Consider the following 27,026-nt stretch of genomic DNA (forward strand, 5'->3'; position numbering starts at 1 on the left):
TTAATGTCTCCGCAGAAGTCCTAGAATCATTCATGGCCACCCGGGAGGCCATGCAAGTACAGCAGAATGTGACGGTGTACGAGTCCTTCGGCACCTCCACCCTCCCCAGCAGCATGGAAAGCCCCGTCAGTCCGGACAGGGGGCCGGATCCCAAAATGCAGTGGGAGAACCAGGGGGATTCTGAGGAGAGCTTGTCTTTCCAAGCCGCCTGCCATCTGGTGGTGTCCCGCTGTCTTTTCCTCCTGCTGGGGGTGCGGCCTGCTTGGGTGGAACCTGGCGAACGGGAGAACAGTTCGGCTACTGGAGCGAGGTAGAGTTTGTGCCAAGCAATGTGTGTTTGTTTATTGGTTTTGTTTTAGAGCAGTTTTTTTTTGTTGTGAGCTGTTCTTCAACTAAGTGTTCGCACCTTCCCACTTTCAGGAAATCATCAACAGAATCCTTTTCAATGACTGGTGATGGCAGAAAACAGGTTAGTCTTGTTCAGTAAGAAAATGTGGACCTACACCCCCCATATCAATGCTAATATGCTTTCTTTGTCACTTTTAGTCTGACCAATCCAAAATCTCCTCGGGATCATCCAAGAATAAAATGGGTAAGTGTAACAGGTACAATAGACAATGAATGGCTTTATTTTGAAATGTCATACCCTTCAGTCCTGTATGATGTGATTATTTTCTTATATGAATATATCAGTACCACTCTCATGTCTGTCTGCTGAACATAAGACTGCAGCCAGTACTATTTGCTTAGCTTGGCATCAATATTGTATTTTCCAAACCGTCGAATGAATTTCACTAGTTCTGTGCAATAACGTTTCATCATTGTTTGTTAGTAAGAAACATTTTTGGATCGGACTGTTTCATTGGAAATTTCCTGCTCTGAGCAGAACTTGCACACATTTGTTTTTCTTTCATTAGTGAGAGAAATCACTCCCATTTTTTTTTTCTTTCATACCAAAGTTAACACTGAATGATTAACACTCTATTCCCTTTGCTCTGTCTGCTTCAGGATTACCTCTGTGTTCTCTGGACATCATGAAAGACGCCTGGGATCGCCTGCGACAGTGCATCAGTCCGACCGCCACCATGTCCAACTATGGCAACAACGCTTTGCCGATTCTTAACCAGGTGTTCCACTTTGCCTGTGGAAGCCTGATCCACTTTTCATCCTCCTCGCCAACACTGCCGGGTGGACAGACGTGTAGTCAGGCAGATCCAAAGGCCATTTCGTCTGCTATACTGCAGCAGCAACAGAGGGCTGAGGTGAATAGATTTTTATTTAATGTGAAATTACAAACAAAACTTCAAGATTGTTACCGAGAAATTATACCTCTACACCTCCAGCTAATTGTTTACCTATTGTTTTCTTTATTTTAACAAAATGAAATGTAATCGGCCACATAAGGGCCTAACTAACTACCAGCATGTTTTTGTTATGATCAGATGCGCCTGGAGGCTTTGTGTCAGATGTCGTCCTTCCTGTCCAAGATGGAGGAAAAGAGCAGTGGCTGCACAGTCGCCCTTCAGTTTCCTGCATTGCTGCAGTCCGTGCAGCTTCAGTTCCTCTCTGGATGCTTTGCTTTGGGGACGCAAATCATTGGCTCTCCCTCAGGAGCTTATTATGAGACGCAGCATTACATGGTACATGAAGATTTCGTGCACTCTCACGTTGCTTGATTAGTAAAGATGGAAAGAAAGAAGGAATGAATGTTTAATCCAGTTAGATGGAGAGAGGGGAAACATTGTCATTATATTGAATATATACATCTATTATTTTATTACTGTGTTGTATTAATTACCCATACCTCTTATCTCAATCCAGTCTGGTACAAGTTCAGCTTGTATTGATACGCAAAGAGAGCTGCAGTCTGCAGCCCACACCTTCTTCCAGCAGGTGGTGCGTGTCCTCAGACAGAGAGTCCTGTTTGAAAGAGAACACACAGGTTTGTTTGCTCTATTGTTTTGCATCAGTTTAACATGTTTATGTTTCATTTAAACACCATTGAACCACTCCCCCTGGCTATTATTTGCTGCAGTTTACATTTGTCTTTGCCATATCGTCTCTGCTGTACTCAGGTTCCTCTCAGCACCTTCTCCTGGCCACAATGTTTGCACTGAATTTCTGCTACCAGCCAGTGGACCTGGTGCTGGTCATCAAATGTGGCATCCTGGATGTCCTGTCTGTGCTGACCAACAACAGCTGTGCTCTGATGAACCAGAGCTGGTTTGCAGCCTCTGCATCTGGATCCATGTTAATGAACGGGTCTGTCAGACTAGCTTGTACGCGCCTGCTTCAGATACTGACTGTAGCTGCGAGGTGAGAGAACGTGGAAGCTTTGATTGGCTGTAAAGAAGTGTGCATGACTTCTTCTACTATTTAATTCACTGAATAATGTGTTTAGATCTGCCTACTAAGTTGTCCCGTTTTCAGCTCCTGTGAGGATTCACTGCCTCTCGACGTGTCCCAAGCTCTAATGGAAGTGATGTGTGAGCAGCTCCAAAATGTCCTGCACGCTTTCCACCAACAGCAGACCGCGGAGAGAGGAGCAGCTGAGAGAACAGATCCCGACTCCAGTAGCAAGACTGCAAATCTAGTTGGTGTGGCAAATTTAGCTATATTGATGTCTTGTCAATGCAATGTAATGAAAGAGCACAGTTATATTTATCGTTTTTAAAAGACAGATGTGGCATTTGTGAAGCCATGAAATAGCCTCTGTGTGTTTTTGAGCACAGTCCTCCTGTTGGTTTATTGTTTCAGGAAAGGAAAGCAGCAAAGTGGTTGAATCTCAGCTTGCAGATTTCTTGGTGTTTCTGAGGCGTGTGCTGTCACTACGAGTAATGAAAAGACTTTCTACTTTTGTCAAATGGGTCGATCCACTCATGGCCATTATTTCGCACAAGTGCCCTTTAGGTAAGCCTCTTCAGAATTATAATTTATAACAGTGTTGATATTGTTTACAGTGCAGAGCGGTTTACATATGTCCCTTGTAATTCTCTTTTCAGGATCTCCCTGCTTCCAGAACCTTCGCACTAAGCTCCTGGCTTTTCACGTTTTAGAAAGACTGTTACCTGCTTGTTCTGAGCCAGTTCAAATTCAACAGGTACAATGCAGCGTGCAGTGATTTCAAAAAATCTACTGAGTTAAAGTTCATGGAAAGAAATCAGTCAGTTATAGTAACTGAAGAAGACAATGATGTATTCATGATTAAATTACTGGCTCCCTGATGTGTTTGTTAACTTGAACCTATACATTAAAGTGGATAAATTGTTGATTAAATTCTCCTATATTTCTGTGTCTTCTTGTAGATTGTTAAACAGCTCTTTCAGCTCTTGTCTGTTTGTATGTGGGAGGAACCACTCACCGAGAAGAACCACGAGGACAAGGAAAAAGACACGGGGGTAATAAACTTTAATAATACTATGTCATATACTGTATAGCATATTGTAGTCTGTTTACCTTGTTAGATGAAAAGTTGTACAAAATGTTTCTGCAACTCTTTTCACTCAAGTAATGTCTTTTGCTCATTCATTATTAATTGAAGTTACTGAAACCAATTTCTGCAACATAATTACCATAATTTCTGAATGCATGGTGTAAATGAGCATTACATTGTACATTGATGTTTTCAGAAGTCCTTCAAAAATGTTTACCAAATAATTGGTCTGTTACCTTAATAGAAATATCATAAAGGAAAGTGCTTAGTCTTTACTACGAGTGAATTAATGAATGTGAGAGGAATGCAGTCCTGGCAGTAATGAAACTGAAAGCAGCAGGGACACTTGATAGAACAGATGGGCATGTTATCCATGGTGGGGGCAGGAGGCAAAGTCGTGAAAAAAGGGAAGACGGGAAAATAAAGCCAAATAATAACTAATAAGTATCACGTTACAAAGAAAATTACAAGAATAAAAATCCTCGGGTATAAATTGTGTCCTTCAAATGACCGTAATTGATTTAGAGTTGAAATCTTGTATCCACTCTTTTGCACATTGCAACATGTCATTTACTTATCAGTTGGTGGACAATGCTGAGTGCTAGTGTGCTAAGTGTTATCCCAAACATGTTTTGCAGAACCATGGCAGCTACGATGAATGTATTCCCATTGGAGATTTTTCCTTTGACCCACACAAGCTGGTCTGTTGTTCTTTGGAGAGTGGGAACATCCTCTCCCATGGCTCAGGAGGGAAGGGTTACGGCCTGGCAACCACTGCCATCACCTCTGGCTGTTTCATATGGAAAGTAAGGACTGGAATCAGCTTTTTCCTTCTTTAATGACGAGATTTGACCACTTAAATGTGCAATGACCAATAACCTGACGTGAACCCAACTTCTCTTCTCAGTTCCACATTACCAAAGAGAACAGAGGCAATGAGGGCACATGTGTGGGCGTGTCACGCTGGCCAGTCAGAGATCACAACCACCACACCACCACTGATATGTGGCTGTATCGGGCTTACAGTGGCAACCTGTACCACGGTGGGGAACTAGTCCGCACACTTCCCTCTTTTACCCAGGGAGACACCATAACCTGCATCCTGGACATGGAGGCTCACACCATTTCTTTTGCTAAGAATGACAAGGTCTGATCAAATACTCAGTTGTCATGTTGAAGCTTTGTGCTAAATGACTGTTCCATTTTCTTCTACAATCTTTTGCGTTTGTTTTTTCTGCTAGGAGCCAAAGTTGGCCTTTGAAAGTGTGGTCGCCTCTGAACTGTACCCATGTGTGTTGTTCTACAGCAGCAATCCTGGAGAGAAGGTATTTGATATACTGGACAGACAGTAGGCACAAGGGGCACCTGTGTTTTTGGGCCCAAACGTTTTTATTATTGATAACCACCATCCTTTGCCACTGTTAGAATATAAATATCTTTGGATTACGTTATTATTAGGACCCAGGTAGAGAACAGTCAGCTGTCAATACAATGAGTGACATTACCAATACTAATATTAAGTAATTTGTAAATGGTGAGATAATGGGTTTGCATGGCTTTTCCAAGTTACAATATTTTGTACTGCAACAAAACTTTACCTCTGTATTTCTCTCAGGTGGCGCTGCGTGACCTGCAGATGAGAGGCATGCCCAGTAACCTACTTCCCGGGGATCCCCTCTGCAGCCCTCGGACGATGGTGCTGCTGGAGTCAACAGTGCATCTCCTCCGTCGGCTCCATCAGTGCGACGCGTGGGCCTTGCACATCAACCACTACATCCACACCCACCTGGAGCTCATTGGTTTTCTGCTGAAAGAGGAGGACTTAGGAAGCTACACTCAGGGTCAGACACAAGTTAACATTTGTTTAATTCAGTCTGCTGTTTTGTTCTTGAAGTAGGTTAAGGGTTAAACTGTTAATGATGAACATCCCTACGATTGTGTGGTTGATTGTCTCCCTCTTACATTCTCCCGCAGGCTTCAGCTCCACACGCTTTGAGAAAGAAGAGACCGAAAGAGACAAAGGCCTGGCTGGTGACGACACAAGGGAACTGCTAGCACATGGCCGGTCGCTGTCAGAGGCCAAACTGGCTGCTCTTTGCACTGAAGTGTGGCCGGTACTGGCTGTGATCGGAGGAGTGGACAGCGGTCTGCGGGCTGGAGGTCTGTGCTTGCACAAGGCCAGCGGACGCAGGGCTATTCTGCTCGGTGTCCTGAAAGAAGGAAGCTCCCTGGTCAAGCTCCAGTGGGAGGAGGCAGAACTCTCCGTCAGGTATTATAAAAATAAATTCATTCATACTCCACTTACTTATGATGAAGTTTCACTGCATGTTTCTCAAATGTAGATTCTCATTATCCTCCATTAAACAATTATTATATTTTTCTTGTCTTGGTCCACTCAGCATCTTTATTACATGTATAATTCTTTTCTGTTAGTGTTTATTTTTCCTCCTCTGTAATTTGTCTAACATTCTACTTTATTTTCACCATTTACCCCTCTGATCTTACTTTCTTCTTGCCCCTTCTTCTTCATTCTTAAATCCATTAATCCCTGTTGAATCCGTCCTGGTGTCAATCCATGCTCTATCTGTGGGTTCTTCCCCATCCTTCGCAATAACTAAGCTCCATGAATTCTTGGTCACCCAGCGACACCCCGGCCATCTCACTGGAGTCCTGCGATGTTTCTTGCTGCGACGTCACCCGCCTCGGAGGTCTCAAACCAACAGTGTTGTTGGATCTGATTTATTTGATGGGGCTGCTGGAGGAGCAGGGGTGGCTGGGAGCTTATCCCCCCGCCAAAAGGAAATACTCAGAGGAGAACACGGAGACACAGAGCTGTCTGGATGAAAACGTGTCAGATGAAATCAGATGGCTGACAGAGGACGACAGGAAAAGGTGTAAGGATCAGAAGGTTGAGACGGAACCCTGCATTTCACCGCCCTCAAACAAAGATGCCTCAAAGATTGCTGACCATCAGGAGTCAACATCTCAACCCCTACCTCACCAAACGTCTCAAACCTCTAAAGTGGATGCCTTTGCACTTGAACTGAGAGCGGTTAGAGTCTCATATCTTCTCATTGGAGCTCTGAAATCTCTTACTGTCATTTTTAGCTGTGAGAAGCTATCAGATATGCTTATAGTGCCAAAGCATGACCCCTCCAACACCTCAGTGAGTCCCCTCTCCAGCCTGAACCCTGACCAGGCTAAGGGCAGCTGCAAACAATGGGATGAGAGCGCTGAGCTGAGATCAGTGCTGCAGTATGTGGTGCAGAGCATGGTGAAGTGGGCGGTCAGGCCCTGTCCCATCAAACAGAGCGTGTCTCTGTCCGACCTGGAAAGGGCTCAGGTCATGATCTACAAGGGAGCCCTGAACAGACTGCAGGAGGACAAAGAACGCAAAGGTATCTGCATTTATAGATTAGATCTGCTATTCATTTTTGTCAGGTTACTGTGGTGGGGAGCTGGAGATGAGACATTTGGACTGAAGTCACAAAAATTACGATTAGGGACTTAAGTTGTACATGTTAAGTCAGATGTTTTGAATTTGAATAGTCAAGGAACAATTATGTAAAAAACAAGATGGTGACGTAGAGTTCTTGCTCAGCCACACACCATGAATAATTGATTATTTTGTGTTTGCATTGGAAGGATTAAGTTGATGATAGGAACTAAAATAACAATTTATTTCAACTGATTACTTTCTGGAATATTCGTTTGGTCAACAAAACCAATGGAAATAATGAGAAAATGGCCAGTAGATAATGAGTGAATTTTTCTGTGAACTATCCCTTTAATACAAGGAAATGAACCCTGCAGGAGCTATCAAATTATCTAATTAATTTTCTCTCCATAAACTAATTGCAACTCTACTTGATATTAAAAAAACACTATTAAAACATTTTTGAATGGAATGTGAATCAAATTACTTGCTACATACTTGACACACTTAAATCTTGCATTGTACTTATGAAGACTTTGGACCTGACTCAGACTTGTGCTCAATGATTTGCACTGACAGACTTAAAAACAGCTTTGTTGTAACATATTCAAGGTAAAAAAAATTAAATAACTAATTGGTCTATGATTTAACCTTCATCACTCTGTTTTTCTTGCAGAATCCGGCCACCACTTGTCCTCTCAGCCCATCTCCAAGTCCTCCAGCTCTGTGTCCTTGTACAGCGCAGGTTCGGAGGGCACCGCCATCTTCGGCCAATCAAACCGAGCGTCTGCCTCGTCCTCCAACACAGACTTGGCATCATCTCTGCCAACAAACCTGCAGGCGGATGGCCTTGATAATTTCAACCCTTTCCTCCCCATCAGCCTCCTCCAGTGAGTAGAAAAATAAAAAAATATTAATTTGATGTATGCAATACTAAATACTTGGTACAGCACATTAATAGACACAGACACATTAACTGGAGTCATCATTCTCATGTGACTGATTGCTACAGACCTGTATCTTTTGGCAGCGGCAGCTTGTCTGAAGTCCAGGGAATGGGTGAGTTAGGATCTGTATGACGAGAAGAGAGTGAGGATCCTGCTTGCACTGTCCTCAGTCTCAGCTGCAGCTCTGCCTGCTTGTTTTTCTCCTAACCCAGCCAGTGGACCTGAGTGTCAGTGTCACTCCTGCATTCCAGAAGTGAATAAACGGCTTCAGGGTTGTGTAATAAAATGAAAAATAGAATCAGAGTCATCCAGGGAGGAGACTTTGGACAAGAGCTCCTAGCCAAAGTGCTCCCACAATACAAAACACATATTGTAAAACCTTCCGAGTTAGCAGGCTTTAGCAAAACCTTGAAATACAATAACACATGCTTGAATAACTGTCTTTTAAGCTTCTTAAATCAGGTTAATTAAACCTCACCTTGTGGTTTTCAGATTGTTAATGTAATACCTCCTGCACTGTGTTATTACTGTACATACTGTATGTTCGCTCCCTCTAGGCACATGGTACTAACTCGGTTCCCCACGCTTACCGGCCTGGTTAGTGCTCCCCCCGTTCTGCACCCTTGCTTCAGCCTGGCCAGCTCTGCTTCTTGTGACGCCTTCACAGAGCAGCAGACTAGCTTCATGGAACCAGGTCCCTGCAGCACACAGGCCAGGAGCAGCCTGGGTAAGAACAGACGCAGAGACGTTAATGTGGGAGGAGCTGTACGAAGTCAAAGTAAAGTAAAGTAGTACATAGACAACAATAAACATTTCCCCATGCTGGCTCCATATGCAAACATGCTATTAATGCAATTGAAAAATGAATACACTTAAGCTAGACTTCGGTGTTTTAATATCAGGAGTAACAGTAAAACAATGGTAACTCACTGGAAACTCTGTCTCTTGCATGAACTTATATGTCCAGCTACTTGTCACAACTTAATCTGCTGCTCAAAACAGCATGTGCTTTGCTCTGCCAACTAGACATTTATTATTATTACAACTATGGATTGCATGCATGACACAATTATGTGCACTTACATGCTTGAATGGCACCGTTTTCTCATTGTCACTTATGTTGGTGTTATTTTTGAACATTTCTGGGAAGTTCATTAAACTACATTAGGATACATTATGATTAGCAAGCTAATTGATTGGTAGGTGCAATTATTAATTTAACAGAACTAAATTGAAAAGGTTTACTGTAGTTAGGATATGAGCGTTTTTTCTTTGCCAGTAGACTAATAAAACAGAATAAATAGAGGAAAATAAATGAAATAAAAAGCAATTTAGTTCCCTGCTAAAGTCCACAGCAGTTTCATGTATTTCAATTTTTTTTAAATGTAGCCGTGTGCTTGCTTTTGTTTTCTGTTTTTCCTTTTCTCCTCAACCACCAGAACGGACACAAATGTTTGTCACCAGTCGGTTGCTAGAAATGGGATTCTCTATGAGACATATCTACTGGGCCATGGAGGCAGCAGGTACTGCTTTGTGGAGTGTGTCTGATGCCATAAAACGTTTTTGCTTCATGTGCTTTCTAATTTTAAAACATCTGTCTTTCACTGTGTGCTACAGCCGTGTAATAAGAAGATTTTTGTACGTGTGTGGAGAAAAATGCATTTTCTTTGATAGGACATATCAAACTTTTAGGATGAATATAATGCTGTTACTCATGGTGGACATTAACTAAGATTTCAGTACATGTTAGTTTCTGATTTTAATGCATAAATATAAAGCATCAAAATCATATTTACTATACATTTTAAAACATATTAATAAAGGGGATTCCATAAGTAAATTTTATCCTGCTTTTCTTCCTTTAAAAAAAATCTACTGGAGCAAAGTCATTTGTTGGATGGTCATCAAATTTTCATCAGGAAACTAAATTGAGGTTCCTTTAACACAACTTTTTGCAATTTTACTACATGGTAAAAGTGAACCTATTGCATTTTTTTTTGTTTACGAATGGCACAGATCACATACGTATTATGAGCATGTAAGTGAATGAATATTTTCACATTTACACTCAACTCCACTTTAGCATCACTGAATTTCCACCACTCACATATCACAAATTTCACATCACCCCTCGTCACACACTGTATCATCGGAGCAGATGTGCCAGTCTGACCTTTAATATTACACTGTAGCGTGATCATCTGGTGGTGATGTCCGACATGAAGTAACGACGCAGCACTCCATGATCCGTCCTTTCTTTTTGAACTCTGACAGTTCAACTTCCCTGTGGTCCCCCCCCAGATGTAGCTGGTGACTTGGACTCACAAACCATCGAGGTGTTGGCCAGCTGGATGCTCGAGCACCCCCTGACTGAGGAGCAGCTGGCGGCCGAGTCACCGAGACCCGAGGGAGCTCCTGAGACCCCGTCCTCGGATGGGCCAGAGACGGTGCAGTGTCCCGAGCGCCCCACCAGTCAGTCCACTGAAAGGTCACAGATTTCAGAATGACATTTTGACGTTTTAATTAATTGTAAGAATACGATCAGTTTGCTCATGGGCTGCTTGTTGTTCGGTTTATAGCCTGTTGCCAGGGCTGGACTGGATAGAGAGGGAGAGCTTCTTGGACGTCCACCTGACCAGGAACAGACCTCCTCCAGCCCGGCGGCGTCGCTCAGGCTCAACCCAGAGGACGTCGTTTCGAAGGGCGGGTCAGAAAAACTACTTAGTAAATTGTAAAAAGGACAAAACATATTCCTGCTTCTATTACCTGATTGAATTATAGTCATCATTTACTGAAACAAACAAACAAACACATCTTTTCAGACTTGCCATCACCCAACACCCTCCCGCAGCTGTACCAACAACACACAGCGGTGGGCGAATGGCCGGAGCAGGTGGAGTTTCATCCGTACTCTGCTGAGGACGAGACAGAGTTGGGCTACATGGACGACCCATACCATGAGGAAACTTATGAGGATCTGCTCACCTTCAGTTTGGAGAGAGACACACTCCAGATAGTAGAGGTGACAAAATTAAATTATTATATATTATATATATATATATTATTATAGATTAACTTGTAACTAACATCACATTAGAAATTATATTTCATTTCATTTCCAGCACTCAGTAGTATATAGTATTCATCCCTACAAACTGCACTGGACTTAACAGCTACTTTTAGACTTAATATGTTTTTCTAGTATGTCTAGTCCTTACATTATTCGTTTCTTGCACATATACCAGAAAAATGATCATCCCCCTCACCGTATAACCCTCATTTTAGGCCGGAGAAGAACACAGCCAGATGGTGAAGTGCGAGTTGTGCAACACCCTCACGCTGCAGTTCAACAATCACATAAAGCGGCGCCACCCGGGTTGTGGGCAGAGTGCTGCACGAAAGGGCTACGACAGCACCGGGGCCTACGTGGACGTCTGGTTCAAAGGGGAGTGCGGCTCAAACTTTCCATTCTACCTCCTGTGCAGCTCCTGCAGGGAAAAGTATCTGGCTGCAAACCTGAGCGACACAGCTTCTAAATATGAAAGGTGAAGCAGATATATGTGAAATTATGTTTTGCGGGAAATGGATGCATGTACTACATATTGCATAGAAACCTGTCATGGTGCCTCAAGCCTGTTTTCTTAATCTCACAAAAATTGTAAAATATCTTGAGATTTTATTGCTGATGAATGTTAGTTTTCACAGCATATTATTACCTCCACCATGTAGGTTATGTTTTTGTTTGTTTATTATATAGCATAATTATGCAGAAACTACTTTACCCATTTCCATGAAATTTTGGGAGGGTTGGTGCAGATCAGGGGGTGGATCCAGGGATTGTCTTTCACTGTCTTAAACATAGTGAGATAGAGCGTTTTTCCACATTTTCATAGATTTTTTGAGAATAATTCATGAATCTTGATGAAAAAAAACAGACTGATATTTATGAGTATGTAATTTGGTGCTAATTTAAATGTGGTCTCATAGGCCTAATATTGGGCCTTGGTGGAGGTATGCGCTCTGCTTAGTGCCATTTTACTTTGTCATTGTTTTGTCCTCCTTTTGCTTTTAGGATTAAAGGTCTGACATCTGATCTGATTGGCCAGCTAGACAGCACCTCAGATGGTAAGAGATTTCGTTTTCACTTGAAAATAGGATAAGTCATTAAATACATTTGTTTATTATATGAATTGCACTTCTGTTTGCTCAGATGATTGGGAAATGAGCCACCAAGACGAGTGTGACACAGAGAAGCTGACAGGACTGGAGGACTTTGGCCTCCTGCTGAGACCCCTGGGGCTGACTGAGAAGAAGCTGGTGCCAGATGCCATAACCTTCACTGAACCAGATCCACTCGGAGCTCGGGTTTACAGCACTGCTGACCCAGCAAGAGCAGGAGCTCCCAAAGGTATGGAGGACAGAGTCCTGCACAGGTCCAGCTTTGCAACGCTCCATTCCATACCCAAACCTTTACCCGCTATTCTCTCCACGTCAAATCCGGATCTGCCCACACCCGTTGACATATGATTCTCGACCCATCACCTATGATTAAACACACATGCTACATACACAGTCACATCAAATGGGTAACGTATTCACAGCCGGCTATTATGGCACGTTAATTAAATGTTTAGTTGTGCCTGTAAACCTGAATTTATATAAATGTATTTTTTTTTACCCTTTATTCAACTTTAATTTATATCCACTTGACCCAGTGCAGATGCAAAGGAGCTGACACATCCTATGTAAATGACAGGGAAGGAGCCTTATTTGATTTTCTAGTTATTTTTTCTGCAGATATATTATGACTCGACAGAGTGACACCAAACCAACCACCCATGACTATGATAAAAAATTCCTGCTCATCTCTGAATATTACATTTCTGATCACAAACAGAACATGAGGTCACATTGACTCAGTCCCTCTGGTTCCTGATGCAGTTGATTTGTCTTTCACTTCATCTCTAATGAACCATTTTACCCACTTGTTGTAACACACACCCACATTCCCTCTGTGCTTGTTGGCAGCATCCATCCACAGTCAAATTAACTGCAGCATAGTGACTCATCAATCATTTATCATAGCAGGCACACATACTCCCATTTGTCCCAGTGATGAAGTATTGTGTTTTCATACTGTCAGTGAGCTTTATATATCAGGGATTTGTCCTGTAATTAATTAGCTGTGGTTTGATGTGTGTTTGTTTTCCTCACCAGGGAATGCCCTTGTTGAGCAGAAGACCTCTCTGAGCCTGGGACAGCAGGCGGTGTCACTGAGGGACTCTCATGATCGCCTGAAAGCTCTTAGAAGAGTCACCTCCACAGCCCAGATTCTGCTCGCTTACAGCATGGTGATGAGAGCTCTGTCTCAGACCGCCTCTAGGTACAGTGTGTTTGAACAGAATGTGGCCCTGTTGATATATATTTCACCACGTGATCAGTGGGGTTTCAAGAGTCCTCTTTTATCTCCCTCTCCAGTGCCTCAGTGTGCAGCCAGTCCAATGGATTAGAGTCCTTGGGTCTGGCAGATATTCGCATCCTGGTGCGTTTGATGACTCTGGCAGCGGGGGGCAGGGCTCACACCTCTGTGGACAGACAGTCAGGTGTGAAGGGATCAGAACGCAACAACTCCACCTGCCTCAGCTTCCTAACCTCAGCCATCGGCAGCGTGGTGTCCCATAGCTCTACTGCTTACAGACAGCTAGTGGAGATATGCACTCAGGTCAGTTCTGTTAATAAATACTGTGTATGACGTACCTGGATATTGTGGGTGGGATTCCTTTTATTCCTTTGTAATTTCAAAAAATATTTGTTTGTATATTTTTGTTTTTTTGATTGAAAGAAAAAAATTATCGAAAACAAATAATATAATTATCAGGGCTTGGCAGTATGATAGTTTTCATCAATATTATATTGATATATTAATAATAATGACTTATTATGGAGTTTGTAATAATATATCAGCTCTAAATCACAGTGTCTCATTTGCTTTTGATATCAATAAGTGCATAGAAAAGATGTATAGAACTATAAAAATACAATAAATAATAATTATGATTTAAAAAAAGGGGCAATTTATCAGATGAAATTAAAACAACAAAGTATCCGATATTATAAATGATTAAATTACTATATACTGGATTTATCCTTCTATCAAGGAATAGTTTAATTGTGAATATATACAAATGCAAGTAAATTAATACTCAAATGTGAATGTACGTAATTTTACTTATACTTAACTAATATTGCTGCTAGTTTATGTTCTTTATTCATTAATGAGTTCATTTATTTGAATTTCCCTCCGGGGGGATTAATACATTTGTCTGAATATGAATATGCCTGTCTGTAGAACCTAATGGCCGCGGCTACAGGCGTGAACATCGGGGCCATTGGTGATCCACAGCAGAGAGGTTGTCCGAACTCCAGTCTAACAGCTGCAGCACAGGGAGCCCAGATGCAGAAAGACTGCAGCGACCAGACACCCCCAACCTTCCTGGTCACACAGAGCCTGGTGTCCCTGCTGACTGAGAAGGGCGTTCACTGCTACGGCCCAGACAGGACTGAACACGAGACCAATGGTGAGAGGGTGTCTTTTATTAAGTAGCTGTGTTGTTATGTTTAATTTATTAGTGTTTGAAATATTGTGAGGTTGTTATTCATTGTCCTCCTCTGCTTGTGCCTGTTTAACCTAGATGCAGGGAACCACGGGGTGTCTTCTTCGTCCTTGCTTCCTTCCCCTTTGCCCCATGTTAGTGCCAGAGTGGGCCCTCTGGAGCTGGCAAATGCGTTGGCAGCATGTGTCCTGTCTGCCAGGCTCACCAGCAAACACCGCCAGTGGGCAACGCAGCAGCTGGTGCAGTTGTTGGCCTCCACAGGAAGGGACATTCCTAATCGTCCCCAAACATACAGCGACCTGGCAGGTGACTTGCGCAAATGTCCCCTCAAGAGGCTGGAAGGACATTACAACAAGGTGAGGGACTTTGTGTTGGTCCGTTCTGTACAATTTATATCAACAATCCTCATTAAAACAGAGCTTTAAAATAACAGCTTTATGCTTCTGTTGACTTCCGGCCAGGACTTTCAATGACACAGACGTTTTGGGATTGTCTGTTCGTCTTAGTCTCGTAAACACGATATCTCAGGAACGACTTGAGGGAATTTTTTTCAAATTGACAAAAGTTGTGTTCAAGGGTGAACTGATTATATTTTAGCGGTCAAAGGTCAAGATCACTGTGACCTAACAAAACAAAAGTTCCTCTAGGTCTTCACAACATACATGAGTTTGAAAAGACATGGATGTAAACTTGACTTGTTGGTTGAGGCATACAACTGGAAGGGGATCATTTTAGTTTTATAGAGCAGTCTCTCCTCCTTTAGGATAACCGGATGAGACTTTTTGTTATTATTTTTTTTTTTTCATTGAAGAAGCATGTAAGAATTTTTTAGCCAGGGCCTTACATTTTCTATTGAAGTAATGTGTTTGATAAAGTCTACAAAACAACAGAGAGGGATGATTTTAGTGGTACAGGCCGAACATTCCTACTCTAATCAAGTGAAATGTAGTAAAAGTATCTCTGCATTATCTCCATTTGTTTCAGGTGGCCAGCTGCTCCTGGAGCAGTGAGCAGAATTTGCTGGCCACATGCTCCCAAGACAAGGTGGTGCAGCTGTGGAGCATCAGCCACAACACAGCAGAGTTACAGACCACCTTCTCCTGTATCACCAGGTTAGATCTGCCCGATCCCTTATTGTTTATCTATTCCTCCAACTGCCCAAGCCCTTTTATTTGTAGGCAAAATATTTAAATAAGAAAGTCTAATATTCTTACACAGAAAGACATACATTTTAGACTCTATTAAATTGTATTATTATTATTGTCTTTCTGCAGTAAGACAGACAGATCAAACAGTGAGACGCCTGGTAGATGCCATCACATGTCTCCTGTCTACTGGAGCACAGAAGGAAACTTCTTGGCTTCACTTGAAAACAAACAGATCAACATCATGACCATCAAGGGTGGGTTTAACATATCAATGAAATCTAAGATAAATCATGTTTCAAAACACTTAAAAACAACTGTTTTGAATAACTATTTCTCAGAAATTACTTTTCCACATGCACCTACATAATATTTAAAACCGTACTTGCTGCAACCTGAATATTTCCTTTCACTGTGCAGGCTCTCACTGTCACGTGGAGGCTCAAGTGTCCCGGGTCACGGCCCTTTGCTGGGCTCAGACCTACAGCCTGTGGGTTCTTGAGCAGCCGGTGGGTGGTAAGAATAGACCTGCTGAAAGCCTGTTGGTGGGTCGGCTGGACGGGTCCCTCTGCTGGCTCCAGATCACGATGCAGGAAATGGAGCTGCAAGTGAAGAGCACTGAACTCAGCCACTGCCACAGGAAGGAGGGTGAGGAAGCTGCTATAAACACTGTTATTACACACTATTACATACTTATTCAAATAAAATAAGGTGTTTTTCATGAAAATACTCGCATCACATGCACTTAATGTAAATATAAAGGGAAACATTACATTATGCGAGATTCAGAAAAGATTTAAAATTGATTTTGAACATATTCTAAATGTTAAACAGTATTCTCCGCTAATTACATTTTTTTTTTAGTGTGGTATCAATTTCCTCGTCTTGGCAAGAAAGTGTGTTTCTACACAATATATATCCATTAGTGTAAAAGATTCCTCTTCTGTGCTCCTCCTTCCTTGTAGCTCCTCAATGTGTGGCCTGGCACAGTGAGGACAAGCCATTTGCAGTGGGATATCCCAATGGAAAGATCCTTCTGGCCACGACTGAGACCTTTGTGAATGAGCAGCCAGTAGTTCTGTCTGTCTTCCAGGTTTGTCTCCAAGATTAATACTATACCAATTTGTACTCTGCAATGCTTAAGAGTGCTACAAGAGAGACAAACAACTGCATGTACTTCACCGCAAATGCATCTGTCACTCTGTTGTCTAAATAGTATTATGTCCCATGCTATTTGTTCTTACTGATCCTCTCCACCCCCCTTCACTCTGCAGGACAGTGTGACTTCTCTCAAATGGGACCCCACCGGTCACTTGCTGCTCTGTTTGGGAAGGTCGGAGGTGACAAAGATACTGGGAAACTCTGGTGGAACCTGGGTGACCCTGCACTCCCTCATTCACAGCAGCACCGTTAACATCGCCGAGTGGTGCCCACTCGCTGGCAGAGCACCTGAACCCAGGCTCATGATGGCTGCGTGAGTTTAAATAACACATTCTTCATTTGGTCTCGGATTATTCTGCCGTATTTTTTAGTCAATCACCAAAAAATCCCAAACAAAAACAACCCCACTTCCAAAAAACTGTTTTAGAGAAAGATGTGCAAAACATTTGTGAAAACCTGACAATATCTAATAATAGTTGCATGAAGGATTGTTCATTTTATTATATGTGATTATTGTCGTCAATTCTGTTTTTATCTCCATCCTTCTACAGAGGTTGTCAGAATGGATCTGTGTATGTCTGGACACTGCCACAGGGGGGCACTGGTGTGTCTTTGTACAACCTACTGAACAACCCTCAAGTCAAAGAAAAAGACAATGATGTCAAGGTTAGTTTTCAGAGCTCCTTTTACTGACCTAGTTCTACTAATATTATGAAATTATATGAAAATACCATGTTATTCATAGTTTTATCTCGATTTTATAGTTTTAGCTCATGAAATCACCTGTTTCTGTTCCTTTTTTCTGCAGGACAGTGCAAAGTCTGTGTTTGTACTTCATGGCCACATCACAGCAGTGAAGTCCCTCTCATTTTGCTCCAGTGGACTGACTCTGGTTTCTGGCGGGATCGGGGGACTGCTCAACATCTGGTCCTTACAGGTCAGAAAACAGTATTTTCTGCCTCTGCCAATTTCTTAGCTGAAGTTTTATTTCAGAATTTGACTTCCTCTGTGTGTCTTTCAGGATGGTTCAGTTTTACAAACTGTAACAGGATTGGGTTCAGTTGTGAGTACGACCTGGATACCAAGCTTGGGTATCGCTGCCTGCTTTGGGAGATCAAAGGTAATTTGGATCACTCCAAACCTACAGGAATAGTTCAACATACTTGTTTTACAGACATTTACATAAGAGGTTTGATTCTATTCTCATCAGTCCATTTATGTGATTTACAGCTAAAAGTGGGTCATTTATGCTTAAGTCAGTCAGCTATAGAGATTAAGATACTTAGTATTTGGATAGATCAAGGTTAACTCTTTCCCCCTGTTTCTGTCTAAATGCTAAGCTAACCATCTTCTGGCTCTGACTTCATATTTAGTACGAGAGTAGTATTGTAGTATCATTCAATCTTGACAAAGCAAATAAGTTTATTTTCCTCAATGCTGAACTATTAGCCAAAGGTAGCCAGTCTCAGTTTTCTTCATACTACTCGATACTGAAGTTTTGTTTTTATGAATCTGACTTTTATGTATTAGTCCATTATCTATTAAAAAAGTGGCTTTCTCTTTCCTGTTTCATTCGCAGGATGTTTTGTTGATCTGCTGCACCCCCGACTGGATGAGTCAGAATCACGTGCTACCTTCCTGCCGTATGGTTCTCAGAAGCCAGAACATCCTGGGTCTAAATCGGGCGCCTTGTTTGGCTGTGTTTCTGGAGAGGCTGCCGTTGCTGTTACAGGAGCAGTACAACCATGAGCGGGTCATTAATTAAACTTCATTTTCTGGGCTTGTTAATATCCCTATCAGCAAAACAAACAAATGTCACTACTGTATGTTTGTGTCCATGTGAGCTTCAGCTGGGACTTATTTCCTTTTCCTTCCATCACCACAGACCCACGTGGCAGCAGGTGACCAGCTCGTCCACAGTGCCTTCCTTCAGAGCCTGGCCTCCCTGACTGTCGGCTTGTCCTTGGAGAAACACCTGTGCCGCTTCCCACGCCCTCCACACCACAGCGGCACTGACGCCAACTCCTGCCCCTCAGAGTGGAGCTGGCTCGCCACCTACGCCACCACCATCCGCAGCGCTGAGGCTATCGCTAGCGGTACTGCTTTCCCAGAATCCTTCATTGTGTCAGAGTTTCAGGAGGAGGAAGACAGTGAAATTATCACCGCACTGGTGAGTAGAGACAAACCTCTTTGTGCTGTTGTTTTCCCAGTGTAGAAACCTATTGAGACTCTTGTCTGTCTTTTAGGACAACAGCAAGTGGAGCTTCAGGATGGATGAGCAGCTGATGTCTTGGGCGACCACCAGACCAGAGGTAACAGCTTAGTCATGTGTATAGAAGGAATATGTGACAACTCTTCATTAAAATGTCTAAAAACAACTAGACCTACGTTATATATTTTGTTGACTTATGTACTTACATAACCCAAAATGATTCCATGTTCAAACCAGAGAAAAGGTTTTATACAAGGTAACAGGGCATTTTATTTTTTACACCTAAACCTTTTATAGTGTCATATCCACTTTACCCGTCTCTGCTATAACTTCCAGTGCAAGTTCCTTTCACTTGACTTGGTTTGCATTGGTCCCTCATAGTGGATCGCAATAATTCTCTTCCATTTGCTGCGTAATGTGAATAAAACTTTAATACATGACCTCATCCGTGAACATCATTTTTCGTCTGCGTCACTTCAGGTAGATTTTTATTGACAATGATGGTGAAGACAACAACTCCCATAGTCCCCTGCTGCGACGTTTTATACCCTCTTGCAATCAAGAAATAGACCTCTTTCAGCAACAGAGAAAACATACATATAGCTCTTTTAAATAGTTGCACAATGAACTAGTATTTTCTTTTAGGTACAGTCGTATTTTAATTTCCATTTTACCTGCTGTGTTTCTTAGGACTGGCAACAAGGAGGAAAGACTGAGGTCTACCTGTGGGGGAACGGACGTTACGGACAGTTGGCAGGGATGGGAAACAACCTCATGATGCCAACTCTTGCACCGACTCTGGCACAGACACAACAGGTAACAACTTTTTCTCTCAGGACACAGACTCTGTCCTTCATCGCTGTGGTTTAATAATAACGTTTCTTTCTCCTTTTGTGTCTGCCTTTCACTGTCATCCAGGTTGTGTGTGGACAGAACTGTACCTTCCTTTTACAGTCCAATGGGACTGTGTTAGCTGTCGGAGAAGGACAATATGGCAGACTGGGCCAGGGGAATTCTGATGATCTCTATGTCCCCACTATTATATTTGCTTTTCAAGGTACACTATTCATCAAGAGCCAAAGAACCCAAGTCTGAGCTGGTCTGCTTTTAGATGTTCATATTCCCTCAGACAGCATTTTATTCACAAGAGAAAGGACAAAAAAATATTTGAATTGCAGTTACATTTGGTAGCTTCCATTCATTATCATCTTCTTAAGTTGATCTTTACTGACTTATTGATTTGTGACCAGGGTATGTGGTGACTCAGCTGGCGACGTCTTGTGGGTCCGATGGCCACTCCATGGCCCTGACCGAGACCGGGGAGGTGTTCAGTTGGGGAGACGGAGATTTCGGCAAACTGGGTCACGGCAACAGCGAAAGGCAGAGGAGACCCAAACAGATAGAGGCCTTACAGGGAGAAGAGGTCGTACAGGTAGAGCCATTGGATACTTTTGTCTTTTTTATACTGTAGAGGTAGAAGCATCATGGGGGTCAGTGTAAGAATCAATAATTTAAGAATTTTGATATTGTTTTTCTTTCTCTCCTTAGCTTGCTTGCGGGTTCCGGCACTCTGCTGTGGTAACAGCAGATGGGAAGCTGTTCACCTTTGGCAGCGGTGAATCTGGCCGTCTGGGTCAGAGGTCAACATCCAACAAGATGCTGCCCGAACGAGTGGCAGCGCTAGAGGGATATCATGTGGGGCAGGTAAATAATAGACGCATGATTTTTTATTATTAAAAGTGTGATTTTTTGATATTGTTGTTTCCAGAGTGAAAAAAAGGTCATGCTGTCATCAAACAAATTAAACTTGTTGATGTTTCTCAGGTGTCATGTGGACTCAACCACACTCTGGTGCTGTCCCTCGATGGTATGGTTGTGTGGGCATTTGGAGATGGAGATTACGGCAAATTAGGTACCGGTTCTTCTACAGCGAAGTACTACCCACAGGTAAGTTAATGGTGTATAAGACTCAAACACAGGATCCTCAAACAACAAAAAACATTGTTCATGTAACCTGGTTATTTCCCTGGAGATAGTTGTGAGAATTACATGACACATACTTATCTTCTTTCATATCCATTGCTTTAACAGTTAATTTATTTTAATCCAATGCTTTTCTTCATGCATTTACAGGTGATAGGAGCTATAGTGCATTGTCGATGAAATACTGTGTCTGGTTGTTCCTATTTTCAGAAAGTGGAGCAGCTGTGCAACAAGGGAATTAAGAAGGTCATTTGTGGAACTCAGTTTTCTGTGGCGTTGGCCTGTGACGGACATGTTTACACCTTTGGACAAGGTACATCTCCGTGTGGAACTGGAATTTAAGAATTTTTGAGAGTTTTCATCAGTAAAAAGGGGAAAAATAAAGCGTTTACTTAAATATCTACAATGTAATATAATTGTTGAAAAACTGAACTTTTTAAATTGCAAATTATTTGATTAGAAACTATTGAATTCTTTATTTACTTCAAAAATGACCTTAGCCAGCACTTTTCAATTTTGAGTATTTTAGTAATTAAAAACGTATTTAATTCTTGGGTCTTTGGGTTGTGGCTAATATGTCATAGCATGCAACATTTTATGAAGTATACTTAACTAGTATGTAATTTGTTGACATGCAGGTAATGTTGTAACTTCAACAACTTGAAATCTGTACGCAGAAAAAGTATAAAACCTTTTTAGTGTATTTTTAAAATAATGCGTTCCTTGTCTTCCTCCTGTTTGTTCTTCAGAGCGTCTGATCGGACTGCCGGACTCCATGCTGAAGAACAAATCCTGCCCTCAGGTGGTGCCGTCACTGGAGGGGCTCTTCATAGAAGACATTGCTGTGGGATGTGAGCACGTCCTCGCTCTGTCCTCCACTGGAGACGTCTACGCCTGGGGCTGCAACAGTGAGGGACAGGTAACCGACACAATCAGAAATAAATGTATACACTTTGATTTCATTGCACATCACAAGCTCTCTAAAGACTGCACTGTTGTCTTTCATGTTTGCCTTCCAGCTTGGTCTTGGACACGCCAACCAAGTGAAAGAGCCCACACTCATAACAGCCCTGCAGGGGAAGAACATCAAACAGGTCTCTGCTGGCCGCTGCCACAGCTCAGCATGGACCACCCCCTCTACCTCGACGATAAACTCAGGTACACAGACCTGCATTATCTGTAAACAAGTATTGAATTAATGAGCCCTGAGAGAGGATGCACATGGAACTTCTTTTTTTTTTTTTACTTCATCTCCAGGTGGCTCTGGAAATTTCCAGCTTGGCCTTCCCCAGTCAGTCCCTCCTCAGTACAACACCCTGAAAGACTGCAGCCCTGATGTCCTTAGCATGCGTCTCAGGGTCCTCTACCACTTTTCTGATCTTATGTACAAGTCCTGGAGGCTGCTCAACCTGGACTCCAAAAATCGAGTAATAATTTATCCTATTTTCTGCCTTTTAATACATTAAAAGAACAAATGTAAAGGAAAAAAAATCATCAAATTCTTACTGGTAGTAAAATACCTCTTGCTTGTTAATCTTATTTCCTCCACACTGTCATTCTGTCAGTGTGGCGCCTCATTCACCTCGTCTTATTTTATCACCTGTCCTTGCCTCTCTTCAGGTGTCCACTTCACGCTACAGTTCAGGGACGACAGCCATCATCCGGGGCGAGCTCCGAGGTCTCCTGTCCCCCAAGGTCAACACTCTGCCTCTCGTGCGCTGCATCGGCAAAACAATGACCCAGGGCAAAACGTATGGGCCACAGATCACTGTGAAACGGATTTCCACAAGGTAAAGGTGACCATTATATTCAGCCAGTTGACCCCGGAAGACACACATCTGTCTGTACGGTGGAAAAACAGCTGATGGAAAGGAAGGAGGGGGCCATAACAACTTGCTGTAGCTGTTATTAAGCCCCTTTTCCACTGGTCATAAAACCCACTAACACCCACTTACATCTGACTTTTGTCTGAAAATGTAATGCATACAATCAGAAACCATGACAACCAGGTGAACGCACTAATTTGAAATTTCAAAACCAGCTAATTTCGGTGTAAAAGAGGTATTACTGAAAAGGTATCACTGACATTTATCTGCCTCATTTGATGTTTTCCTCGCAAGTTATCCTTAAAGCGCCCTTTGAAGGCAGCCATGTTGTTACATCTGTTAGTAATTGAAGATTGATGTCCCTTCTCTTACGCTCGACTCCACAGAGGTCGCTCCAGTAAGCCCATCTTCGTGCAGATCGCTAAACAAGTCGTGGGCTTAAACCCTCTGGAGCTTCGGCTGCCGTCACGAGCCTGGAAGGTCAAGCTGGTTGGAGAGGGAGCCGATGATGCGGGAGGAGTGTTTGACGACACCATCACTGAGATGTGCCAGGTAGGATGGAAACACACAGAGAGAGCATACTGTAATGCAGTGTGAATATTCTAGTTTATGTAAAAAGTGTTGACTATGTTTTCACCAGGAGTTGCAGGCGGGTGTGGTGGATCTCCTGATTCATACTCCCAACAGCTTTGCAGATGTGGGCAGTAACACTGACAGGTGCTTATAGTGTTTCTTCATTGGATAAAGCAGAACTACATCCTTAAAGTACAACAGACCATCAAACTTTAAAACATGATCTTGACCTGTGTGTGTCCTTCCAGGTTCCTGTTGAATCCGGCAGCACTATCAGAGGAAAACATGGTCCAGTTCCGCTTCCTGGGAATCCTCATGGCCGTGGCCATTCGCACCAAGAAGCCTCTGGACTTGCATCTGGCTCCATTGGTGTGGAAACAGCTCTGCTCAATGCCACTGGGAGGGCCTGACCTTGAGGAGGTCGACCTGCTCACCTACCGCACCCTCCAAGGCATCCTTCATCTAGAAAACAGTGGAATCACGGAGGATAATTTCCATGTGGTGAGATGTTAAGCTATTTGACTTATTGAGTTTATTACTATTCCTGTATATCTTCAACTTTCCAAGCCTACGGACATTTAAGTGACATTTTAATCTCTTCTTCCTCAACCCCCTCTCTTTATCTGTTTGTATCCTTCCTTCCGCCCGGCATCGCCTGCTGTCTGAAGATGATCCCACTGGACTCGTTCATGGCCCACAGTGCTGATGGAAGGCTGGTACCTGTGGTTCCTGGGGGTCAAAACATATCCCTCACCTTTGCCAACAAGACTGAATATGTGGAGAGAGCTCTGGACTACAGACTGCATGAGATGGATTCACAGGTTTGAAGGGCTGGGGTGTCGAAGAATCACTTGGGTGTATTTAGCAGAGCTGGTAAAAGGATCAGCCTATAATCTGCATGAAATCTTCTACATATTTACACATTAGGGAATACTGATATCTGTAAGATACACAAAAGTAATTAACTAAGTCTACAGCATGTGTCAGTAGCTCTCCCTTCAACCCCCCATGGCTTTGACTCTCAAGGTCAAAAGCAGCAGTCAAAACAACTGACCAGCAGCAAACCAGTGAGCCAGCCTATTGATGGACAGTATGTTTCCATGCATATGCACCTGCAGTTTGTTTATACTGATGAAACTAATGAGGGTGAGACGTCTGAATTCAGTGTAACTGGGACATTCACCTGTTTACTCAAAATGCAGAAAACTAAATTATAATCATCCTGTTTTTACTGGGATGAAGAGCTTGATATCAGTTAATTGACAAATACACCAGTCAGTCAAGAATTTTGATAATCAATTCATTGTTTAAGTCATTTTTAAATAAAAAATCTTAATATTTATTACTAAAATATGAACCGACAAAGACAGTGTGAAATATGAATATCTTAGTTTATCTTTGATTGCAGATTGGGTTCTGAGGAAATATGTTGGTTATTTTTTATATTTTTGTATATCTTTTATATACATTTATTATTTCATTTCATACATATTTTTTGATAAATTAAAATGCTTTTTCAGTTTTTCTTTCCTCTAGCATGTTCTGCAAAGTTAAAAAGCCCAAAAGACCACAGTAAAGGGAGCTCGCCAACAGAAAACACTGATCCTGGAGCTCATGAAACACCTCGTCAGGAGTCCAGCCGATACTTCACATGACAGCACAGTGCCTCACGTTTGCATATGTCTGGCCTAGCAGCTAGTCTGCCTCTAACACCTCTAACAAAGCCAGGTATAGTAAGAGTGGAGGCCGACTTTTCCTACATGAGCTGGAAGTGGTTGACCAGTCACACGTAAAAGAGACAGGAGCTAAAACCAAGTGTTTCAGACAGAGGCGGAAAAGAGGAGCTGCAGTAATGGACAGTAAGAGAAAAGTGAAACGGGATTTGTTTTCGGAGCATTAGAGCCTTTTCAATAACCCAAATTAAAATCATCAAACTAAATATGAACATTTGTCTCCTGTAACTTAACTGAGGAAAGTTGTCTTAAATATCTTAAACCCTCAGCAAATAAACAGAGTGAGAGTGTGTGTTTTAAAACAATAATAATAATAGCCCTAAATTCACCAAACAGGAAATGTCCACACAGGCAGTATAATAGTACAGACAGTACATTCACTGCCACCAGTTTCCATTAGCGCTCACCACACAGTTGCTCCTGTTTGTTGTCCGTGTTGTTGCTGCTTTCATCTCGGTGGATGAAGAATCAAAGCCGCTCTGTCGTGTGCAGGTGGCCGCTGTCAGAGAGGGCATGTCCACCATCATCCCCGTGCCCCTCCTCTCCCTGCTCACGGCGCTGCAGCTGGAACAGCTGGTCTGCGGCCTGCCCGAGGTCTCCGTTGAGATGCTGAAGAAGCTGGTGCGCTACCGTGACATCACCGACAGCCACGAGCTCGTTGGCTGGTTCTGGAAGAGCTTGGAGGAGTTCACCAACGAGGAGAGGGTGCTGTTCCTCCGCTTCGTCTCTGGCAGGTCCAGGTTGCCGTCCAACCCGGCCGATATCGCCCAGAAGTTCCAGATCATCAAGGTTGACAGGGTAAGGTCACTGCTAAAGAAAGTAACAAGCCTGTTTATCAGAATAAATACTAAAATAAATTCCTCCTTATCTCCTCCAGCCCGTCAACGGCCTCCCTACGGCTCAGACCTGCTTCTTCCTGCTCCGCCTGCCCCCGTACACGAGTCAGGCCATTCTCGCCGAGCGTCTGCGTTACTCCATCCACAACTGCCCCTCCATCGACATGGACAACTACATGCTGACCCACAACACGGACCCAGTGGACAGCTCCGACACCGAGGACTGAGGCAGAAAGCTGCGGCTCACATGGCGATGAATGTATCTTCTCCGATGCCATGCACATTATGCACTGAACACAGAGTTTTATTGGCCAAACCTGTACGGTAGTGTACTGTTTATATGTCCGTTGGTTTCAAGATGTGTGTAGTTCTGATTTTACGACTGTGAAAGGTGTAATTATCACGGGGCTTACTCTGAATCAAAACTACAGGGATCCGGAGTAAGATTTCAAAAATATAGGCGACTAAGCCACAATAAAGGAGTTAATGTGCCTGTTTGTTTGAAAATATGTAATAATTTAATGAGCTGCCAAACATAGACAGTGTTATTGTAAAATAAAGAGTGTTTAAATAAGGATGTTGTTGTACTGTGGTCGAAATTTCGGCATCCAAATGAGTAGTTACTGCCTCCAACAAGAAAGTCATGTGTTCCCCCCTTTCTGTTTGTAAGCAAGGTTACCAGAAGGATGCAGTATATTGCTCCAGTGTTTCTCCAGCTTTAAAGCCTATGATATGAAATAGTTGGGACCAAATAATCCAGTCAAATTTAATATTAGAGGAACGATCTCTATTGGTATTTTTACTGATTTGCTCAGTCAAGAAGGAATCTGCCTTCCCTGGAGAGCGCCTGGCAACAGGATCCGACTGATGCTACTAAATCCCGATTGGTGCATGGAAGAACATGGCACCAGAGCCCCAACCAGTTTCAAACCAGTGATAAGAGCACAGATGAATGAACACAAATAGATTAATATATCATGTGGAAGAAATAATTTGTAGTAAGACGCTGATTGAGAATAAAAAGGTTTTCTGGGCCTTTTGGGCTTTTTTATGACATTTCAATGTATGGCTACGCTCCACACACACAAATCAACAGCTGTCCTTGTTACAAAGCAAGGATCCTAATG

The 27,026-nt window shown here is 42.7% G+C and overlaps 1 protein-coding gene across 9 annotated transcripts in view; it reads left to right on the forward strand.

Moving 5' to 3' along the window:
• The window catches only part of LOC117771523 (probable E3 ubiquitin-protein ligase HERC1), a 40,341-nt gene extending 13,865 nt beyond the window's left edge, over positions 1-26,476 (forward strand). For 3 of the 9 annotated variants that reach the window (XM_034601980.1, XM_034601982.1, XM_034601981.1), the window contains exons 24-80: positions 16-310; positions 421-469; positions 547-592; positions 1,009-1,262; positions 1,443-1,640; positions 1,822-1,942; positions 2,076-2,316; positions 2,431-2,597; positions 2,758-2,910; positions 3,003-3,100; positions 3,306-3,398; positions 4,072-4,239; positions 4,341-4,580; positions 4,675-4,758; positions 5,049-5,274; positions 5,408-5,702; positions 6,053-6,831; positions 7,546-7,759; positions 8,374-8,543; positions 9,256-9,339; positions 10,118-10,304; positions 10,396-10,547; positions 10,639-10,838; positions 11,102-11,361; positions 11,889-11,941; positions 12,027-12,224; positions 13,034-13,199; positions 13,295-13,538; positions 14,166-14,394; positions 14,509-14,786; positions 15,415-15,542; positions 15,705-15,832; positions 15,996-16,223; positions 16,541-16,668; positions 16,850-17,049; positions 17,288-17,402; positions 17,545-17,673; positions 17,758-17,856; positions 18,316-18,489; positions 18,622-18,906; positions 18,983-19,048; positions 19,639-19,764; positions 19,867-20,005; positions 20,199-20,380; positions 20,497-20,652; positions 20,773-20,895; positions 21,142-21,244; positions 21,681-21,850; positions 21,951-22,089; positions 22,189-22,358; positions 22,552-22,721; positions 23,144-23,309; positions 23,398-23,474; positions 23,579-23,831; positions 23,999-24,151; positions 25,556-25,861; positions 25,941-26,126. In XM_034601980.1, the coding sequence (XP_034457871.1) occupies positions 16-310; positions 421-469; positions 547-592; positions 1,009-1,262; positions 1,443-1,640; positions 1,822-1,942; positions 2,076-2,316; positions 2,431-2,597; positions 2,758-2,910; positions 3,003-3,100; positions 3,306-3,398; positions 4,072-4,239; positions 4,341-4,580; positions 4,675-4,758; positions 5,049-5,274; positions 5,408-5,702; positions 6,053-6,831; positions 7,546-7,759; positions 8,374-8,543; positions 9,256-9,339; positions 10,118-10,304; positions 10,396-10,547; positions 10,639-10,838; positions 11,102-11,361; positions 11,889-11,941; positions 12,027-12,224; positions 13,034-13,199; positions 13,295-13,538; positions 14,166-14,394; positions 14,509-14,786; positions 15,415-15,542; positions 15,705-15,832; positions 15,996-16,223; positions 16,541-16,668; positions 16,850-17,049; positions 17,288-17,402; positions 17,545-17,673; positions 17,758-17,856; positions 18,316-18,489; positions 18,622-18,906; positions 18,983-19,048; positions 19,639-19,764; positions 19,867-20,005; positions 20,199-20,380; positions 20,497-20,652; positions 20,773-20,895; positions 21,142-21,244; positions 21,681-21,850; positions 21,951-22,089; positions 22,189-22,358; positions 22,552-22,721; positions 23,144-23,309; positions 23,398-23,474; positions 23,579-23,831; positions 23,999-24,151; positions 25,556-25,861; positions 25,941-26,126 (10,241 nt within the window). Of the gene's footprint in view, positions 1-15; positions 311-420; positions 470-546; positions 593-1,008; positions 1,263-1,442; positions 1,641-1,821; positions 1,943-2,075; positions 2,317-2,430; positions 2,598-2,757; positions 2,911-3,002; positions 3,101-3,305; positions 3,399-4,071; positions 4,240-4,340; positions 4,581-4,674; positions 4,759-5,048; positions 5,275-5,407; positions 5,703-6,052; positions 6,832-7,545; positions 7,760-7,881; positions 7,929-8,373; positions 8,544-9,255; positions 9,340-10,117; positions 10,305-10,395; positions 10,548-10,638; positions 10,839-11,101; positions 11,362-11,888; positions 11,942-12,026; positions 12,225-13,033; positions 13,200-13,294; positions 13,539-14,165; positions 14,395-14,508; positions 14,787-15,414; positions 15,543-15,704; positions 15,833-15,995; positions 16,224-16,540; positions 16,669-16,849; positions 17,050-17,287; positions 17,403-17,544; positions 17,674-17,757; positions 17,857-18,315; positions 18,490-18,621; positions 18,907-18,982; positions 19,049-19,638; positions 19,765-19,866; positions 20,006-20,198; positions 20,381-20,496; positions 20,653-20,772; positions 20,896-21,141; positions 21,245-21,680; positions 21,851-21,950; positions 22,090-22,188; positions 22,359-22,551; positions 22,722-23,143; positions 23,310-23,397; positions 23,475-23,578; positions 23,832-23,998; positions 24,152-25,555; positions 25,862-25,940 lie in introns of all 9 variants that reach the window. The other 6 variants (XM_034601979.1, XM_034601986.1, XM_034601987.1 and 3 more) reach the window with 6 other exon arrangements.
• The last annotated feature ends 550 nt before the right edge of the window (positions 26,477-27,026 follow it).

This window comes from Hippoglossus hippoglossus, chromosome 12 (assembly GCF_009819705.1).
Source record: "Hippoglossus hippoglossus isolate fHipHip1 chromosome 12, fHipHip1.pri, whole genome shotgun sequence".
In the NCBI taxonomy this organism is placed as follows: Eukaryota; Metazoa; Chordata; class Actinopteri; order Pleuronectiformes; family Pleuronectidae; genus Hippoglossus; species Hippoglossus hippoglossus.